At 36.0% G+C, this 18,078-nt stretch overlaps 3 protein-coding genes across 7 annotated transcripts in view; 1 reads left to right on the forward strand and 2 right to left on the reverse strand.

Moving 5' to 3' along the window:
• Nucleotides 1-10,077, forward strand: part of LOC132116043 (thiamin pyrophosphokinase 1-like) — an 87,930-nt gene extending 77,853 nt beyond the window's left edge. For 3 of the 4 annotated variants that reach the window (XM_059524568.1, XM_059524570.1, XM_059524569.1), the window contains one exon: nt 1,768-2,286. In XM_059524568.1, coding sequence (XP_059380551.1) covers nt 1,768-1,907 — 140 coding nt within the window. In that variant the 3' untranslated portion in view covers nt 1,908-2,286. Of the gene's footprint in view, nt 1-1,767; nt 2,287-9,941 lie in introns of those variants that run through there. The other variant, XM_059524571.1, reaches the window with a different exon arrangement.
• On the reverse strand, nt 1,987-3,661 carry sec61g (SEC61 translocon subunit gamma). Its single transcript, XM_059524573.1, has 4 exons — nt 3,586-3,661; nt 2,842-2,947; nt 2,312-2,414; nt 1,987-2,138 (listed from the first exon to the last, which is right to left on the reverse strand). Exons 2-4 carry the CDS (start codon nt 2,933-2,935, stop codon nt 2,129-2,131), a joined length of 207 nt encoding a protein of 68 aa, XP_059380556.1. The 5' UTR covers nt 2,936-2,947; nt 3,586-3,661; the 3' UTR covers nt 1,987-2,128.
• Nucleotides 9,295-16,599, reverse strand: LOC132116042 (retinol dehydrogenase 12-like). 2 transcript variants are annotated; one of them, XM_059524567.1, is made up of 7 exons: nt 16,349-16,599; nt 15,741-15,856; nt 15,384-15,539; nt 15,195-15,299; nt 14,862-15,071; nt 9,913-10,105; nt 9,295-9,722 (listed from the first exon to the last, which is right to left on the reverse strand). In XM_059524567.1, exons 1-7 carry the CDS (start codon nt 16,420-16,422, stop codon nt 9,620-9,622), a joined length of 957 nt encoding a protein of 318 aa, XP_059380550.1. In that variant the 5' UTR covers nt 16,423-16,599; the 3' UTR covers nt 9,295-9,619. The 2 variants fall into 2 exon arrangements, with proteins under 2 accessions (XP_059380550.1, XP_059380549.1); XM_059524566.1 differs by lacking the exons at nt 9,295-9,722; nt 9,913-10,105 and adding exons at nt 13,781-14,156; nt 14,287-14,473 and having other exon boundaries at nt 16,349-16,537.
• Between the last annotated feature and the right edge of the window lie 1,479 nt (nt 16,600-18,078).

The raw sequence follows: 18,078 nt of genomic DNA on the forward strand, positions 1-18,078 counted from the left end.
AGTTTTAAAGTGCGACTTTAAATTTTGTGCTCCAAATAATAAACTCTCTTCTCCACTTCAGTGGCCTCACATAAATGACTTTGGTCAAATGTGTTTGATGTTATAAGGGACCGGCAATATTTTTAATTTGGTCAAATTCCAGCTAACAGGTATAACTTTCGGAGTGGCACCTGGGTCTCTCTGAAGAGAATAGCATGCTCAGTGATCAAGAGTAATGTACGCTTTTGTTGCTGGATGGCTGGGGCCATTGAAGTGAGAGCCATTGAACTCTGTCTGGCCCCCAGATTACAGCACTGCAGCTGCTCTGGCTTTCCAGCGAGCAGTTAAACTGAATGAGAGAGCCAGAGACAGAGAAAACAGTGTGGTTCCAAAAAGGTTATGCGAGGGCATGTTCTGTCCTGCTTCACTCATTAGAACGTTTCCACAAACACCCCTGGTGGGTTTGATGTGAAGCCTTGAGCGGCCAATTTCATTAAAACTGCAACAGGCGGAGTCTGTATTCACAGCTTTTGGTGGTTACTTGTAGCCTGGCCAGCCAGACTTACATCAAGATGTTTAGTCTGGAAACTCTCCATAGACGAGGCTTACTCCGAGGGGCGGGATAAACGGCTGTCTCTCAAAACCCTCTGCACGCAATAGGATAGCGCTACAACCAATCAGAGCAACGAAGAATGTGACGTAGTCAGAGCGCATCCAGTCGGCAAAACTCCAAATACATCTTCCTTTTTTAAAAATGACTTAAGTGCCGTTATTTGCTCTTTTCTTAAAGAGAAACTTAACTCCAAGTCCTTCAGAGTCGCGGCCAAAGCCGATTCAAAAGATCGTTGTTCGACAGCTGCAGCCGCCATTCTTTGTTTTCAAGTGGCAGCCGTCGGAACTCTCTGTCGTCATATGTTAAGCCCGCCCAGCCTGCTCTATACACGACGTGATTGGCCTGACCCAATCTGGGTTTTTGCTGCTAGAAGGCTTTTTTTTTTCTTATCCCCTTCATTTCTCACCATTCTTTGCACCTTAAATGCATAAAAATCCTCAATAGTTAAGCGCCTTCAAGGAAAAGTTCACCCAAAAATGTAAATGTATTCACCCTCAGGTGATCCAAAATTAAGTTTATTTCTTCATCTGAACAGATTTGGAGATATTCAGGATTACATCACTTGCTCACCAATGGATCCTCTGCAGTGAATGGGTGCCGTCAGAATTAGAGTCCAAGCAGATCACAACACACCGTAAACTCTTGGAATCCACATGACTCCAGTCCATCAATTAAAGTCTTGTGAAGTCAAAAGCATTTATAAGAATCAAATCCATCGAGGTGTTTTAACTTTAAACCATCAATTGTAGTTAAAATGAACAAATCCATGTTCTTTCACATCAAAAATCCACTAACTTCGCTTAGACCTTTTATTTTAAATTTTTTTTTTTTTTTTGCTTGTTCTGAACAATTTTTTCATTCGTAAATTGTATTTGATTAGTGTGCATTTCTCTCTGGATTCAGATAAACTCTTTTTGCTAGAAGTAACATTATGGATAAAGGACTCCGATTTAGTCTGGAAGCAATGTTTCTTACATCTAGCTTTTGACTTCACAATGCATTAATTGATGTACTAATTTGTGCATTATTGTGATGTTTTCATTAGCTGTTTGCACCCTCATTCTGACGGCACCCATTCACTGCAGAGGATCCATTGGTGAGCAAGGGACGTATTGCCAAAATATTCCTTTTTAAATGTCCCTAAAACTACTTATTACCTTTTGTCCCTTTTATAGACAATCAGGTTTTGGCTTTTGGACAGCTTGTAAGCACATCCAACACTTACGAGGACCACGACCCCGAAGGAGGCAGAAAACCTGTAACTGTCACCACAGACAAGCCACTTTTATGGAGCATGGGAATTAAACCACTGTGAACAAAGCACTAGAGCACGAAGCCTGTAAAATGTGCCTTTTCCTCAACACTAACAGCCTTTTATTAATGAAGACAATGAGTAGTGTAACCTTTGATTTATTAACACAGCCAAATATAAATTTTAACACGCACAAAAAACATGATTTTTACAAAATTTCTGCATTCAGTCCATCATCCAACACTGTTTCAGGCAGGTCTGTTTGGACTCCCAATGCAGCTGATTCAACCACCGCTGTTAACAAAAGACAAACAATCATGCTTTAATCAAAGACTAAATCAAATCAAAGACTGCATTGTGGTATTAGATTGTATCATGTTTATGTACTCAAGGTTTAGTTTTTTCACATTACTTGCAATAAAAGACTGAAATGCACTGTTAATTGTGTGTTTTTGTGAATTACTTACACAATGATGTTGTTGATGGGGATGTGGATGAGTTTGACAAAGAATCCAATAAAGCCCATAATGGCAAATCCAATTGCTGTTGCCATAGCAATCTTTTGGAATTCTAGAGCAGGAGAAAAAAAAAAAAAAAAAAAAGCCATTTTATCATAAATGTGAAACCGACTCAAGTGCATGCAATGTTAAATATGCTCAAATACAAATATAGCATTGCATATGGTCAGATGCAGTAGAGATTAAAGGTTTAATTAATTTTTTTTTCAAAAAAAACTTTTTAAATACGGTCAAATAAATAGCTTAGAGATATTAATTTTGTATTTTCTCTTAAAACATCACTTGTTTGACAACATTTTTCCTGTCGGTTTATTAGATTTTCCCCTTATATTTTCAACAGCCAATATCGATCACAAACAATTATGCTCAAAAGAACATAACATTTTGACTTCCATACATAATTCTAGCATCGGCACTCCTGAAGTTTATGACGACGCTTATTAGTTCTTCAAATTAAAACGACAGGCGACCAGAATTACCTTTTCTATCTGGCTTTGTGCATCTTTTCACGAGCCTGATGGAGTCCTTGACGAACTGCCTGCTGGGCTCCACGAACTGCATGACCTGATCCATCCTGATGTGAGGCTGGACAGAGAGAACAGGACATTGAAACTCCCAAATGTGAACTACAAACACTAAACACCCTCATCAGAGAACAGAACAAGAATCACAAACAGACCTGTGCATCGCAACATCAACATCTCACAGAAACCAGTTAAGATGCTTCAAATAGGTTTCACTACGTATGATTTTATTAGACCCAGATGTATCACACAAAACTCAAACATCTGGAATCTAATTCCATCTAACTTTACTGAAAAGCTAGTTTTTTTTTATATATTCTCAAAAGGTGTCAGTTGTTAAACCCATAATTTGTTTAACTACAAACCTTTAGTGACCAATGACTCATCTACGGATTGGCTAACTAGCACTGTTAGCCTAAGTTAACGTTACACGCTTCGCATTTTACACTAAATGAAAAAAAATTGCCAAGGACTTTGATAATCACTTCTAAATGGATAATTGAACATAAGTCTCTAAATGTTAAGTATCTTTAACTCCCGACTAAGTCATATGCGGTCGAAACAACGTTGATACTCCGATCACTACAGACACGTCCTCAGTAAGACAGAATCGTATTATACCCTTACCTTAAAATTGCATTCTTTACGTTATACCAATATAGACTACTTAACGCACAAAGTCGACGAAAAGAAACTTACCTGTGTTGACAAATCAAAAGACAAAGCAGTGGTTCAGCAGCAAGTAACAAACTGACTCTGCAGTGTGTAAAGCCCATAGACTGTAGAAAAACAGGTAAAGCCACGTAGATATAACTGCGGAAAGACTGACGCAGCGTTAAGAGTGACGCATGCGCGCTCGCGCCCAACTCATGCGCACAGTTGACGTGCTCGCTGCCATCTAGCGACTGGAGTTTAGCGCGCAAAACGACTTCATCATTAGTTGTGTGTAAGCTATCTATCGGTCTGTAAGGATTGTTACATTGATTCTAGCATAAGCATTTTCAAACAGTTTATCCAAACATACAAAGAGGCATTTCATGTGCTCTCAGTTACGCTTTTTTATTAAAAAAAAATGTAAATTAAATTTACAAAGCACCTAAGAAGATGTGGTGAAGAAGAAAAAAAAATGAATTTCCGAACATAGGTTCAGGAGGAGCCTAATCAGTCAGTCCTGTCAATCATCATTAGAGCCTATTTATAAGCGTATTCTTCCTGCATACCTCGACCTCCCCAGCACCTCCTCTATTTGTTTTTCTCCCTCTAGGTAGTACCGCAATGGGGAGCTGAACTCGAGCCTCGGGTTAGAGCCTCCATTAAAAGGACAGCAAGCCAAATTCGTTTACCATTAGTCTCGCATAGCCATACCTTCAGACTGGAAATGTCACCACAATAACCGACCATTGTGTAAAACTCTTGGAAACATTTTAAAGATTCTATGCCACGTATTTTACATTTCATTAATATTTTGCATACTTTTGAAAATCCAGCATTTAGTTGACCCTGAAAAGTGCTCACAGTTATAAACACAATGGCTTTCTTCCTTTGTGAGGGGGTTTGGCCCAACGGTGTCTTTGTTTCCAGGCAGAACGTTAAAGGACGCAACACATACGTCTCACAGAAATCCTGTAGAATTCAACCAATCCGATGACGACTTCAACACTCCTGAAGTGTTTCCACTTTTGTGTCCCATATGCATCAGAAGTTTAGCCAACGCTCTGTGGCCGTGACGTCTGAGGCTGAGACTAGTTTACCATTAACCATCAAGAAGAGATGGCCAGGCAAACTCGTGAATAGTTTTACGTTCACTCACAAAGGTTTCCCTGGTGATTGATTGTAGTCTTTATTTCGAACATGAGAGAAGAATATGTAAAATAAAATACAAAAATGTTTAAAGCATTTTTTTTTTTTTTTTTAAATAAAAGAAAAAAAAAAGAGAAAAAATAACACCAGATAAGCCGTAACAAATTACAATTTTTTTTTCCTGTGTAAACATACTTCTATCTCATGTGCGAAAAGGAGTAGGAAGAAGCTAAACTTATGTACTCCTACCCCTTTAATTCTTACATTCCTTTAAATAACAATTTTTTATGTTATTATTATTTTTTTGTTATCTGATATCACATACACACTTATACACACATACATATACACATACATATACATACATGTATATACATATACCTATACATACATACCTACATATTTCCATACCTACATACATGCATCAAAGTGACCACTAACAAGTATTTAAATCATAACAAAGGAGCACTCCTACTTTCACTACAGTGCTTCTTGATACTTCTTGAAAATCTTTTCTTTAAACATTTTTTTGAAGAGGCATATGTTAGGGCATTGCTTTAAGTTTTCATCTAGTTTATTCCACAATTTCACTCCGCAAATTGATAAACATAATCTTTTCCTTGTTGTTCTAAATCTATTAATCTTAAAATTTCCCCTTCCCCTTAAGTTGTACCCTCCCTCCCTCTCTGAGAACATCTTTTGTATATTCCCTGGCAATAACCTATTTCTTACTTTAAACATGAATACTGCAATTTGATATTCAAATTGATCATGGTATTTTATTAATCTAGACTGCAAAAATAATGAATTTGTGTGTTCCCGAAATCCGACATTATGAATAATTCTCATTGCTCTTTTTTGCATTATAACTAGCGGCTGTAGTGAATGTTTGTTAGTGCTTCCCCAAACCTCTACACAGTAATTCAAATAAGGTAACAATAATGAGCAGTACAAGATGCGAAGAGATTTAAGATCCAATATATGCTTAGCTCTTGCTAGAACTGCAATGCTTCTGGACAGTTTGTTTTTGATGTATTTTATGTGAGGCTTCCAGCAGATCTTTTCATCTATGATCACTCCAAGAAATTTATTTTCATGTACTCTTTCTAAGTTAACACCCTCTATCTGTATCTGTGCTTGATGATTTGACTTACAATTTCCAAATACCATAAATGTAGTTTTACTCAAATTTAGTGATAACCTATTAATGTCCAACCATTGTTTTATTTTCTTAAATTCTGAAGTGATTAATTCCAAGAGTTGCTGTAAGCTGTCCCCAGAACCAAATATGTTTGTATCATCTGCAAATAATACAAAATTCAATACTTCAGATACTTTACAAATATCATTAATGTATAATAAAAATAACTTTGGTCCCAACACTGACCCCTGTGGAACACCACAAACCATGCTCAAACATTCAGATGAATACTCTCCTATCTTCACAAATTGCTGTCTGTCTCTCAGATAACTACTTACCCAGTTTAAAACTACCCCCCTAATCCCAATTCGTTCCAATTTACTGATTAATATTTCATGATTTATTGTATCAAATGCTTTTTTTAGATCAATGAATACTCCAACTGCATAGTTATTTTTGTCTGTGGCATTTGTGATTTCTTCAATGAGTTCTGTTAGTGCTAATGATGTTGAGTTTTTTTTTCTAAATCCATATTGACTGTCAGAGAGTAGGTTATTTTTATCTATGAATTTTTCTAATCTGTTGTTAAATAGTTTTTCTAAAATTTTTGAAAATTGTGATAATAGAGAGACAGGCCTGTAATTTGTGAAATGGTGTATATTTCCAGTTTTGTATAGAGGGGTGACTTTTGCTATTTTCATTTTTGTTGGAAATTTGCCGGTTAAAAATGATAAATTACAGATGTTCTTTAGTGGTTTGGCAATCCCCTCTATTACTTTTTGTATAATTTTTATGTCTATTCCATCATGATCAGTGGATGGTTTGTTTTTGCATCCTTTAACAATATATTTTATTTCTTTTTCATCAACTGCTGTCAAAAATATTGAACTGGGATTTCTTTCTACTAAATTATTATAATTCCTTTCTAATATTTGTGGAATTGGAATTTGCTCTGCTAAGTTAGGTCCCACATTTACAAAAAATGTATTGAACTCATTCACCACTTCCTCCATATTATTGATATTTTTATCATTATCAATAAAGTAATGTGGATAAGTAGCCTGTCTAGTATTATTTTTAATAATATTATTTAAGATGTTCCACATACCCTTAATATTATTTTTATTATTATCTATTAGTTTTGCGTAGTATTCTTTCTTACAAGTTCTCATAATACTGGTTAACTTATTCTTATATTTCTTATATCTATGTTCAATCTCTATAGTTCTATGTTTTATAAATTCTCTATAAAGTGTATTTTTCTTTTTACAGGCATTTTGTAATCCCTTGGAAATCCATGGTTTATCATTATGTTTTTGTTTCTTACTAAATATTTTAATCGGGCAATTTTTATCATATAATAATTTAAATATTCTTAGAAATTCTTCATATGCATTATCTACATCTTTTTCATTATCCATAAACTCCCAATCTTGTGCTAGCAGATCAACTTTTAATGCCTCCATTGTTTCTTCTGTTCTGACCCTTTTGGAAAATGTTTTTTTATCCTGTCTATTTAAACTATAATTATTGTCATACACTGTAAAAATTGGTAAGTGGTCACTGATATCATTAATCAGTAATCCACTCACTGTATTATTTTGTATGATATTTGTAAATATATTGTCTATTAGTGTTGCGGAATGAGAAGTAATTCGGCTGGGTCTGGTAATTTGGGGATACAGGCCTAAACTAAACACGGTGTTAATAAAATCTTCTGTCATTTTATGATTATTTGGGTTTAACAAATCAATATTGAAGTCCCCACAGATGAACATGACTTTTTGCCTAGTTTTTATAAATGTTTCCTCCATCCAGTCCTTAAATGTATCAATATTCGAACCTGGTGACCTATATATACAACTTACACTAATATTTTTCTTTTTTTCCATACATATTTCTATTGTGACACATTCCAGCAAATTATCCACCACCATTGACATTTTTTCCACCACCTTATAATTTAAATCCTTGTCCACATACAGTATCACACCACCCCCACTCTTATTTACTCTGTTAATAGAAGACATTTCATATCCTTCAATTTCAAAATCTGATCCTTTTTCACTGTTTATCCACGTTTCAGTTATTGCAATTATGTTAAAGTGCTGTTTCAATTGTTTTAGATAGTATTTGATACTGTGAAAGTTGGCATACAGACTTCTACTATTAAAGTGGATAATAGATAACTGCTGCTCGGTCTTGATTGAACTATTAAATTGTTCATCAGTGTAATAGTGACAGTTATTGTTGATGCTAGCAAAAAAATTGTTCACCGGATCAATGTCATTTTCCATGTCCTGTTCATGGTGTTCCGTGTACTCTAAGGTGTTCAGTTCCAGGTGCTCATATTCAACCAATCTTTGTATTAAGTGACTATCTCCGTTATGTGTGTGAATTTTATTTTGTGACATAGTGGGCTTTAAAATTTCAACATATCATAGGCCTACCTGTTTATGTGTTGATATTAGCTGGTCTTGGTTGTTTTGGTGTACTGGACCGGGGATGAATAATCAGTTTATCCTGCCGTAAATAGGCAATGTCCCCCTTTTCTCTCGCCGCTCTTAAATCCGGCATGAGTTCTTTTCTTTTCCTTCTTACTGCCTCTGTGAAATCTTCGTTGATGTATATTCTGGAACCTTTTAGATTTTTGGATCTTTGTAGTATTTCCGTTCTGTCCTTGTGCCTTAGAAGTTTTACCACAATTGGCCTTGGTCGTTCTCCTCCGGGTTTCCCTGTACGGTGAGCCCTCTCTACCTCCACCTCGCGTTGCAGCTGTAATTTTTCCTTCACAACTTTTTTTATCTTCTCCTCCGTCTCTGACCAGGTCTCTCCTTGTGACTCCTGTATCCCGTCAAATACCAGGTTATTTCGCCTGGTTTGGCTCTCCAGATACTCCATTTTGTCCGAGACTGCCAGCAAGCTGTCACAGACTTTAAAAATATCATTTTGCATCGAGGTACTGCGTTCCTTCAGATCTGTTGTCTCAGTTTTAATATCATCCACTTCTTTTTGTGTATATTGCAGGCTGGTTTTTATTTCTTGTAGTTCCCTGGTTATTGACTCTAATCTAGAGTTCGTGGAATCCATTATTAGCTTAACAAAGCCTTTGAAATTGTCGTGTTGTTGTTCCAGTAATGCGGTATACATTGCCTTTTGTTGCTGCAGCAGTTCATTTACACTGCTTATAGTCACATATTCGTCTTCCTGTTTTGCCTCTTTTTTTGGAGGCATGTTTTCCACTCAAACGACTCAGTTCAAACCAAATATAAGTGGCCTCTTGAAAGAACTTGAAAGGAAAGACTCCTGTCTTGTTGAATAACAGACGAGGACTCCCTTGAAGCAGACTGGAAGCGAGAGAATGTGAAAACGCATTTGAATACATTTTCCTCTAAATCTGTTTGTTATATTTTTATTTTTCGTCACCATGTCTCCTTGGGGGCTCCATACTTTTATATTCTAGCATGAAGGCAAACATCCTGTGAATATAAACTTTAGATTAGCAGTTCTGCTTAGTTCATTAACTTTGGATATTACAGCACCTCATCAGCAAAAAGAAACTGCAAATAAAAGATTAAATATTTAATAGACCAAAATACATTTGAATTCATAGCAGTTCATTATATCTATTGAAATTATAACAGGGTATTAAAAAGAGTATTCAATGTACAATATAAAACATAGTGCATTCATTCATGCATTGTATGAACACTACAGTTTCCATTACCTATGACATTAGTCCAAAAGCTTTTATTCGGCTTTTATAACAGTGTCACTGAGAGGATTGCTCCATCAGTCCCAAGTTATGCCAAGCATCTGACAGCTGAGCTCCCAGAGTTTCTGAGCCATTTCATCATCTAAAGCTTCTCTTGAACACTGTGCTGGAGCACAGTTGCTGGAAACAAAGCAGATTCTCAGGCTTATGGATGACGCTGTGTTAATGAGCATTAATATGACTAGAATCATTTCTATATCGCATGTTTAAAACATTTTATAATCTTAAAAAATTTAAATGTTGGACATCTTGTGTGCATATTGGGAGAGTAAAATGGAATAAGAATTCTATTGAAATGGTTGTTCTGTACCTGTAATATCCTCCACTCTCTTTGTCCAGTTTGGGCTCCACAGCACAGTAGATGGTGGTCTGGGCCCCCTGAATAGTGGTCTTGGTGAAAGGGCTGAAGACCTTGACTGCTATCTGCACAGGCTTGCTGAGGTTCCTGAACAGCTCTGACTGCACCACACCGGGATGGAGGGAGTACACAGTCACACCACTGTCTACAAACACAACCATCACCATTTTTCACTATCAGAGCTAGCAGATGACACAAGCGAACAATGATTTAAACAGATATTTTCTTCTTTTGTACTGCCATGATTAAGAACAGAATTGTTTAATGTGTCATGGAAGATTTCACACGAAACAGTGCAGATATCAATCATCACTGTGAAATAACTGTGTTTACATACTGAAATGTCCTTGCATAATAATTAATTTGGTGCTAAACTAGGATGGAAGGCTGATGAGCTAACACAATAGCTGTTTTCCTGGTAATTACTGCGCAGAATGTCTATTATACTATTCAGAGCAATTTGCCTGGCAAGCATCAGAGTTTCTTTGTTGGAATTCAACAGGTCCATGTGGGAAAGTGTACAGTTTTACATCTCTTTGGCAGATAGTATTGTGATCCTGTCGTTTATTTATCATCATGCATTCAAAGCTTCCAAGACCCTGTCGGTCTTATAAGATGAATTATTTGTTGTTTTGATTGCATAACATTTGACATTAGGACAATGGGTATGATTTACCCTTGCATTTGTTATTTTCATCCCAGATTATGATGATTCTATGCAGTATTTAAAAGAACAAACTACAATGATTATGCATCCAAAATAAAGCTTTCAACTGCAACAATAGTGCCAATATGATGTGATAGACTGCAATTATTCGAGCTAACCCCTCTATACCCTCTTCTGATTAGAGTGGCATCACACATGGCATGGTTTTTTTCCTGTAACAGGTTGGCAGTTGATGCTGTTCACAGCATGTGCAGTAAACAGAACGAATCAGATCATTCAGAGCATTTTCCTTTAAAGGTCAAGACCGTGCTGAGAACTTACCTCTTTTTGCAAGGTCTCTCGCTGTCTCTTTGCCAATGCCTGTGATAGCTCCTGTGATTATTACTGTTTTGTCATCAAGACGTACAGAAGAGCTCCACTGACCACAGAAGAAATTTCTGGAATTGATTACAGAGCAAATGCTTATACAATGTAATGAACACATTTTTGGTGGATTGTGAAGTAGGAGCGCAGAGCGGGGCTAGTTGTCACATATGGAAGCTCGTTTCTGACACCAGCTTTTTTCTCGCATTTCAGAATTTACAGCTTTTTTCTTTTCTTCTCAGATTTGTGAGTTAACTCACTTTTGTTTTGTTTTTTTTACTTCTTTTTATCCAACTCTTTTTCTTGCAAAGCATGTGCATGGTTTATGATATTTATGAAAAATAGGACTTTACTGGACAAGAAAAAATAAAAAAAAATAAAAAACAGATACATAAAAACATAACATGACGTAAAAACAACAACGGAAGCAATAGGCTGTAAAAATAACAACAGCGTTGGATGGGGAAGACAAAGTATTAACCAGCCAGTCTATTTGAAATCAAATGTACAATATATGCTCAAAAACCCAAACCCTTCATTAAAAATTATGGGGAAGTTGTGGCCTAATGGTTAGAGAGTCGGACTCCCAATCGAAAGGTTGTGAGTTCGAGTCCCGGGCTGGCAGGAATTGTGGGTGGGGGGAGTGCATGTACAGTTCTTTCTCCACCTTCAATACCACGACTTAGGTGCCCTTGAGCAAGGCATTGAACCCCCAACTGCTCCCTGGGCGCCGCAGCATAAATGGCTGCCCACTGCTCCGGGTGTGTGTTCACAGTGTGTGTGTGTGTTCACTGCTCTGTGTGTGTGCACCTTCGGATGGGTTAAATGCAGAGCACAAATTCTGAGTATGGGTCACCATACTTGGCTGAATGTCACTTCACTTTCACTTCAAAAGTTTCCATTTTTCAGTAAACTGACTCATTTAGAGTCTTAAACTGAATATTAATCTTTTCCATCACATAAATCTCCCTTACTGTCCATGAGCATCCTCAAGCTTCAAAGCAACAGTATGTGCTTTTTGTATCTTGAAATAGGCCGATCAGTTTCAAAATCATTCTGTTGGTACCCTGACTTCTAATAAGGTGAATGGCTTCTCTTTCCCACAGTGTCCCCCCAAACGTGTTCTGAATATGTAAGTTTGGTGAGCGGTAAAAGAAGTATATTGCTTTACTGCAGCTACAAATGCATGTGAACAGCTATACATTCTAATTATGTCAATTAATTATTTTAAAGATGCACAAAACTACAGTTGATTTACATACAGTACAAGTAGTACTGTACATTTTCATTGTTATTGCTCAGTTATTGCCCAATTGTGAGGCACATTGTCACACTATTTTATTGTATTAAGTTTCTCAAAGCTTTTATTATTAATTCACGAAACAGCATAAATATAAAAAGTACAATTCAAACACACCATATTGTTATGACCAATAAGTAATGCATTCTACTTAATAAACTGTATAGTTTAAGTTTAAGAGGGTTTTGGAAGTTATTTAAGCAACATACAAACTTACTGTCAAGACACATTTATGTAATGACTCAAAACCTGAGATACAGCCCTCATGACTACTTCCCCGTGTGACAATTAGCCCAATTATTCCATATTTAATTATTAGATCAGCTTGTATTATCCCAAACTTGATAGTATGGTAGAGAGTTGATATTTTTAGCATATTTTATACAACAATATGTTGAGAAATGTTGGATTCAAAAAAATATGAAGACTTTGAAGAAAAGAAAAGAAAAGAAAAGAAAAGAAAAGAAAAGAAAAGAAAAGAAAAGAAAAGATTGTGTTAATTGCAGTAGACTCATTCATGACACCAGCATTGCTTACCTTACTGAGTGCATTGTTCCAATACTGTCCGGTTTCCCTCAGCAGACAGTAGTGCTCTACTCTAGTGTCTTGAGTAATTTATGAATGAGATATTACTATGCGATCCGGATCCAAGCCCCTCCCGTCCAGAGTTCTGTCCTCGGCTAATGAAACGCGTCTGACTTCAGTATGACCAACGCGATGCGCTCGCATGAATGTGCTCGCTGCGATGGCCTTGAACTCCAAGGAAGGAAGATTTGTCCAGTTGAATCTCTTTTGCAAGGTTGGGTATTCCGTTAAAAGTCACCAGAACACCCAATACAATCAGTTCACCTCACTTAAAAACAAGCCAAATTGTGCTAAAGCAGTGACCGCGCGTGTCCACTAGATGTCCTCGTTACGCCAGTCTGATGTTTCTCTACGAACACAATTAACACTAAAAGTCTTAGAGATGTAATATCGTTTAAATTTTTAAGTGACTGTAAATCGTTCCGTGAACGATCACATTTTAACCACTTTTTATCTGTCTACTTTTGTGCACCTTTCACTGTCTACTTACACTATTTCCTTCCTTACTAACCCTTAGGAAAATTAACTACAAATAAGAGCTAAACCAAGGTAACCCAAAACAAACCATGGTTGCTTAACCATGGTGTTTGTAGTAAAACCGTGGTTATAATGTTAGTTGATATCCTAACTTGAATGTCTCATGTTTTAGCCACAAACATTCTTTATTAAGGCAATAAGTGCATTCTTTTGAAAATAAAGCAAGGTTAGCATTGGTAACTACACTTTTTCTATCACAAAAACATGCTGAATTTTCGTAAAGGAATAGTACAATAGTAGAATACCCTTTACTCCTTTCCAAGACGTATCTGCCTAATTAACACAACTGTATTTTACTGTATTATTAAGCTTTCATATTTATTCATACTGTGTCTGTCAGTGTTTAGTAGGCTAGTCTTGTTAAATGCTTTGAGCTCTGCTGAATTTATTTCGTTTTCAAATGACAACTCATTTTGACTTCCAAGAAAACAGGTTACGCAGAAGTTACGCAGTATTTTCCAGAAATCATAGTAACTTTCAAAGTATTTCTGAGTCAATACAAACAGCAAGAATAGAACTACATTTGTAAAACACAGGATGACAGCGAGGGCTTAGCTGGGCCACTGTCAAAACTGAATCATAATAAATCATAAAAAATAGCCATTATTATGATATAATTCTGTGGTTGAAGTCATAAAATCTCATTTCCAGCGAATTCCCAGCAGGTGGCAGCTGACAGCCCACAGTCTGCTAGCAGTGTTGTCGTCATTAGCCGCCCTGGAGCATGGAGCCATGGCACAGTTACTGTGAGAAATCATGAGAGGAAATATGTATTAAGCATCCAAGCAATTCATTAGCTTGCTGTCGAATCTAGTATCACTAGTGAAAAACAAAAACATGTGAATTACTAGCATAAGCCATAGTTGTAATAAACCTGTAGTATGTTCCAGTTGGCAGGTCAGGGGTGAGGGCACAGTACAGGGTGGTATATGCACCCTCCGCAGGGGTTTTTATCAGAAAACCAAATGTCTTCACAAAGAACTGCAGAGACTTATTCAAATGCCTGATGATGTCTGTCTTTACTAGGCCTGGATCCACAGCATAAACACTCACTCCCATCTCTGCCACAGAAAGACATTTAGAGAAATCAAATGCTAACCTTGCTTAATTCTCAAAAGAATGCTCTTATTGCCTTAATGAAGAATGTTTGTGGCTAAAACATGAAGCATTCAAATAGGATATCAAACCAATGAATTAGCAATGCATTATATGGAAGGTTTGAAACATATTTTGAAATCCTTAAAGAGACAGTTCACCCCAAAATTAAAATGTAGTCACCATTTAGCTATTTATTCACACTTGTGTGGTTTTTCATACACTGAAAATGAGTGAGAGCTATTGAGACGCTAGCTGTTTTTTCAGAGATTAAACATTGAAGGTTGCTAAATCATCATACAGAAATCCCCGATTCAGATCCTGGGATCACATTTTGTATGTTTTATGCCATACCTTCCGCTCTTGTGGCGAGCTCTCGCGTGAAAAGTATGTTGGCCAGTTTGCTCTGTACGTAGGCCTTCACGGGATGATAGCTTTTCTCACTGTTCAGGTCCTCAAAGTGGATCTTTCCCATGTGGTGGGCCGATGAGGAGACATTAATCACTCTAGAAGGAGCTGAATGCTTCAACAGATCCATAAGGAGGAATGTAAGAAAGAAATGTCCTGAAGAAGAAAAGGAGTCATTCATCACGTCAAGTGTGAACAATCTCCATTGCTTCTAAACAACAAATAATCACTCTTTATAGGCTTTGAAAGAATGAGAACGACTCATGCACTTCATCAAACCTAAATGATTGACTCCGAACTGTGTCTCAAAACCGTCAGCTGTTGTTGAATATGGACAGATTGCCACGCCAGCGTTGTTAATCAGCAAATGAAGAGACTTTTCAGCTAAAATAGATTAAGTCATTTTAAGATCAAATCAGAATTGAATGTGTGAGGAATATAGAAAAATGTTGTTCATCCGTAACTCACTGTTGTAAATCAGTTCAGCAAAATCACAGATGGATTTGGTGTCGGCCAGGTCTAGTTTCCGAACCACCACGTCTGCGTTCTCCACGTCTCTGCTGATGTCACCAGCCGCCTGTTCGGCCTTCAGCAGGTCTCTGCAGCCCAGGATCACCCGTGCACCTTGGGAATAATGACAAGTTTTGTACCATTAGTTGAAAAACTGGTACATTGATCATGAGCAATTTCAGGAAAAACATATTCTGGTTTGGATAGGTCTATCAGATCTAACATATTTCATCTGTTTTTATCTGTGGCTTTATGAAAAGGAGGCTCGATGTGTTATTTTTTCACAGTCAGTGTCGATTTGGCCGCAGTACCCACCCCGTCTTGCCAGATCCTTAGCTGTTTCTTTCCCAATCCCGGTGTTTGCTCCAGTCACTATAGCAGTTTTTCCATCGAAACGAGTATCAGATGACCAGCTTTTGGTGAAAAGCCCTCTGAAAAGAGTTGATTTATTACAAATGACGTGTGACAAAAAAAGAAAACATCTATAAGTTTTAATAACATAGTATCTGACATGAAATTCACTATGTATGCATATTAAAATAGAACATGTTGTTACATATTGTTATATGTATAGTTTAATGTCTTTAATACTACAAATACTTCTACTTACTACTACTAATAATAATAATAATAATACATGATAAATTATATAATAAATCATGGTGGAAAGATCTCCAAAAAGTTTGTATGTATGTATTTAACATTGAAATTTAAATAGCATAATTTCCGTCAAAAAAGATTCAAACAGTGTTGAAATAATAAATTTTAAAGACTCATTTCCGATTATCATCATATACACTATGCATATTGAAAAAGATGTTAATACTGTACATGTTAACAGTAATATGAGTAATTTTAATAATTTCTTTACTATAAATGACATGGTTAATAACAAGTAACTGATTAAATGACAAGCACCTTACCTTAAGACATTCATTTTCCCAACAGTCTTATTACATGTCAACCAGCAAGAAGGGTCTTTTTTAAAGCTCCTCATGATACTGAGTGTCCTAATAAATGTTCAAATGTCATTTGTACTTGAATAAGGAGGACAGAAAATCCCCTTTGCTTTCCTGAGGGCAGAACAAATTGATCACATTTTGCATGCAAAATGAATTTATTTTCTTTCAATTCTTCATAGATCTGAAAGGGCGTGCTGCTAAATAAAGCTGTGTATGTGACCTACTGGTTACACTCACTGAAGATATTCCAGGAAACTCTTGCACTAAATGATTCCCACCGGCGAAATGATTCACTTGATTTTGAAGGACTTTCCTTCCTATAACACTAAATCAATAGCCGTATTTTCTCAAAGACACTGCTGTTTTATTTCACATAAACCTCCTTAAGCAACCACAGTTGATTTGAGTGAGTATTAAAATGGCAAAAAACGACACACCGATGCCAGTGAGAGCTGTTCGATCTTAACTGGTGGGAAAGTCGGTTCCGTTTTTCATCTTCAAAAATCAGGTAATTTCCAGCCAAGCCCGAGGAGCACCTGTGTCCAAACCTGGGGTTGTCCCGTTACCTGATAGCACATGATCTGTTTGGACAGGACTGAGTCTGTGACATGTTAGGATCACTGATACCTCAACAGTGACCAAGGGAATATGGAATGATCCAGAGCTCTTTTTCAGCGGTCTTCCCCCAGATTCCCAGTTTTCTACATATGAGATCTGTCATTTTCAATTAGCCGATGTGGAATCAGTGAATGCTTAATTAGTAAAAATATATAGATCTTTAAAATTTTAGTTCAATAAGTTTGGAGTAATTCTTATGTTTAAGGATGCATTATTGAAAGTGACAATAAAGACATTTAGCATGTTACAATAGATTTCAGCTGCCTGGTATTTATTCAAATATTATAAATATATATATATATCTCAGGATATTACAATGATTTCTGAAGGATCAAGTAAAAAATAAATTAATAATAATAATAAAGAAAAAATCTTACCCCAAACTTTTAATTTTTAAAGTTAATTTTTCAAAACTTTTTAAAGCTCATTTTAAAGATGTAATTTTAATGAAGTTATTATTTATTTATTAAACATCTTTAATATTATAATGTCTGACGTAAATAAATAAATATGTGTGTGTGTGTGTGTGTGTGTAAAAATATGTAATAATAATATTATAATAAATTGGCAATATAAATGATCAATATGTATTTTTGGTGAAAAGTCCTCTGAAATGAGTTTGTTTGTTTGTTTTGTTGTCATTTTTAAATAGCATAATTTCTAACAAATAGTCAAATCATATATCAAAAAGAAAGAGTTAATTTAAATGTTATTATCATGTATAGTTACTACTTCTGCTATTCTAATTAATTGTATAATTTCTGATAAAAAAAAAAAAACATTAAACAGTGCTGAAATAATAGTTCTGAAAGACTTTGAATTGTTCTATATAAAGAATAATATAAAAAAATAAGTAGGCTATATTAATAAATAAACATACGTTTCTAACCACCAGTGCATATACTGATGCCTAAATTAGTTCTTTAATTCACATGTATTTACATATGTATCTTTGTAGATATATTTATTATGAACGGTATAAATGACAAATTAATTCCAAAACCTGCAAACTGTACAGAGGAACAAACTAATTTGAATTAGAACAGTGGGTAGAAAAATATTTTTCAAATAAA

The sequence above is a fragment of the Carassius carassius genome, chromosome 35, assembly GCF_963082965.1.
Source record: "Carassius carassius chromosome 35, fCarCar2.1, whole genome shotgun sequence".
Taxonomy (NCBI): Eukaryota; Metazoa; Chordata; class Actinopteri; order Cypriniformes; family Cyprinidae; genus Carassius; species Carassius carassius.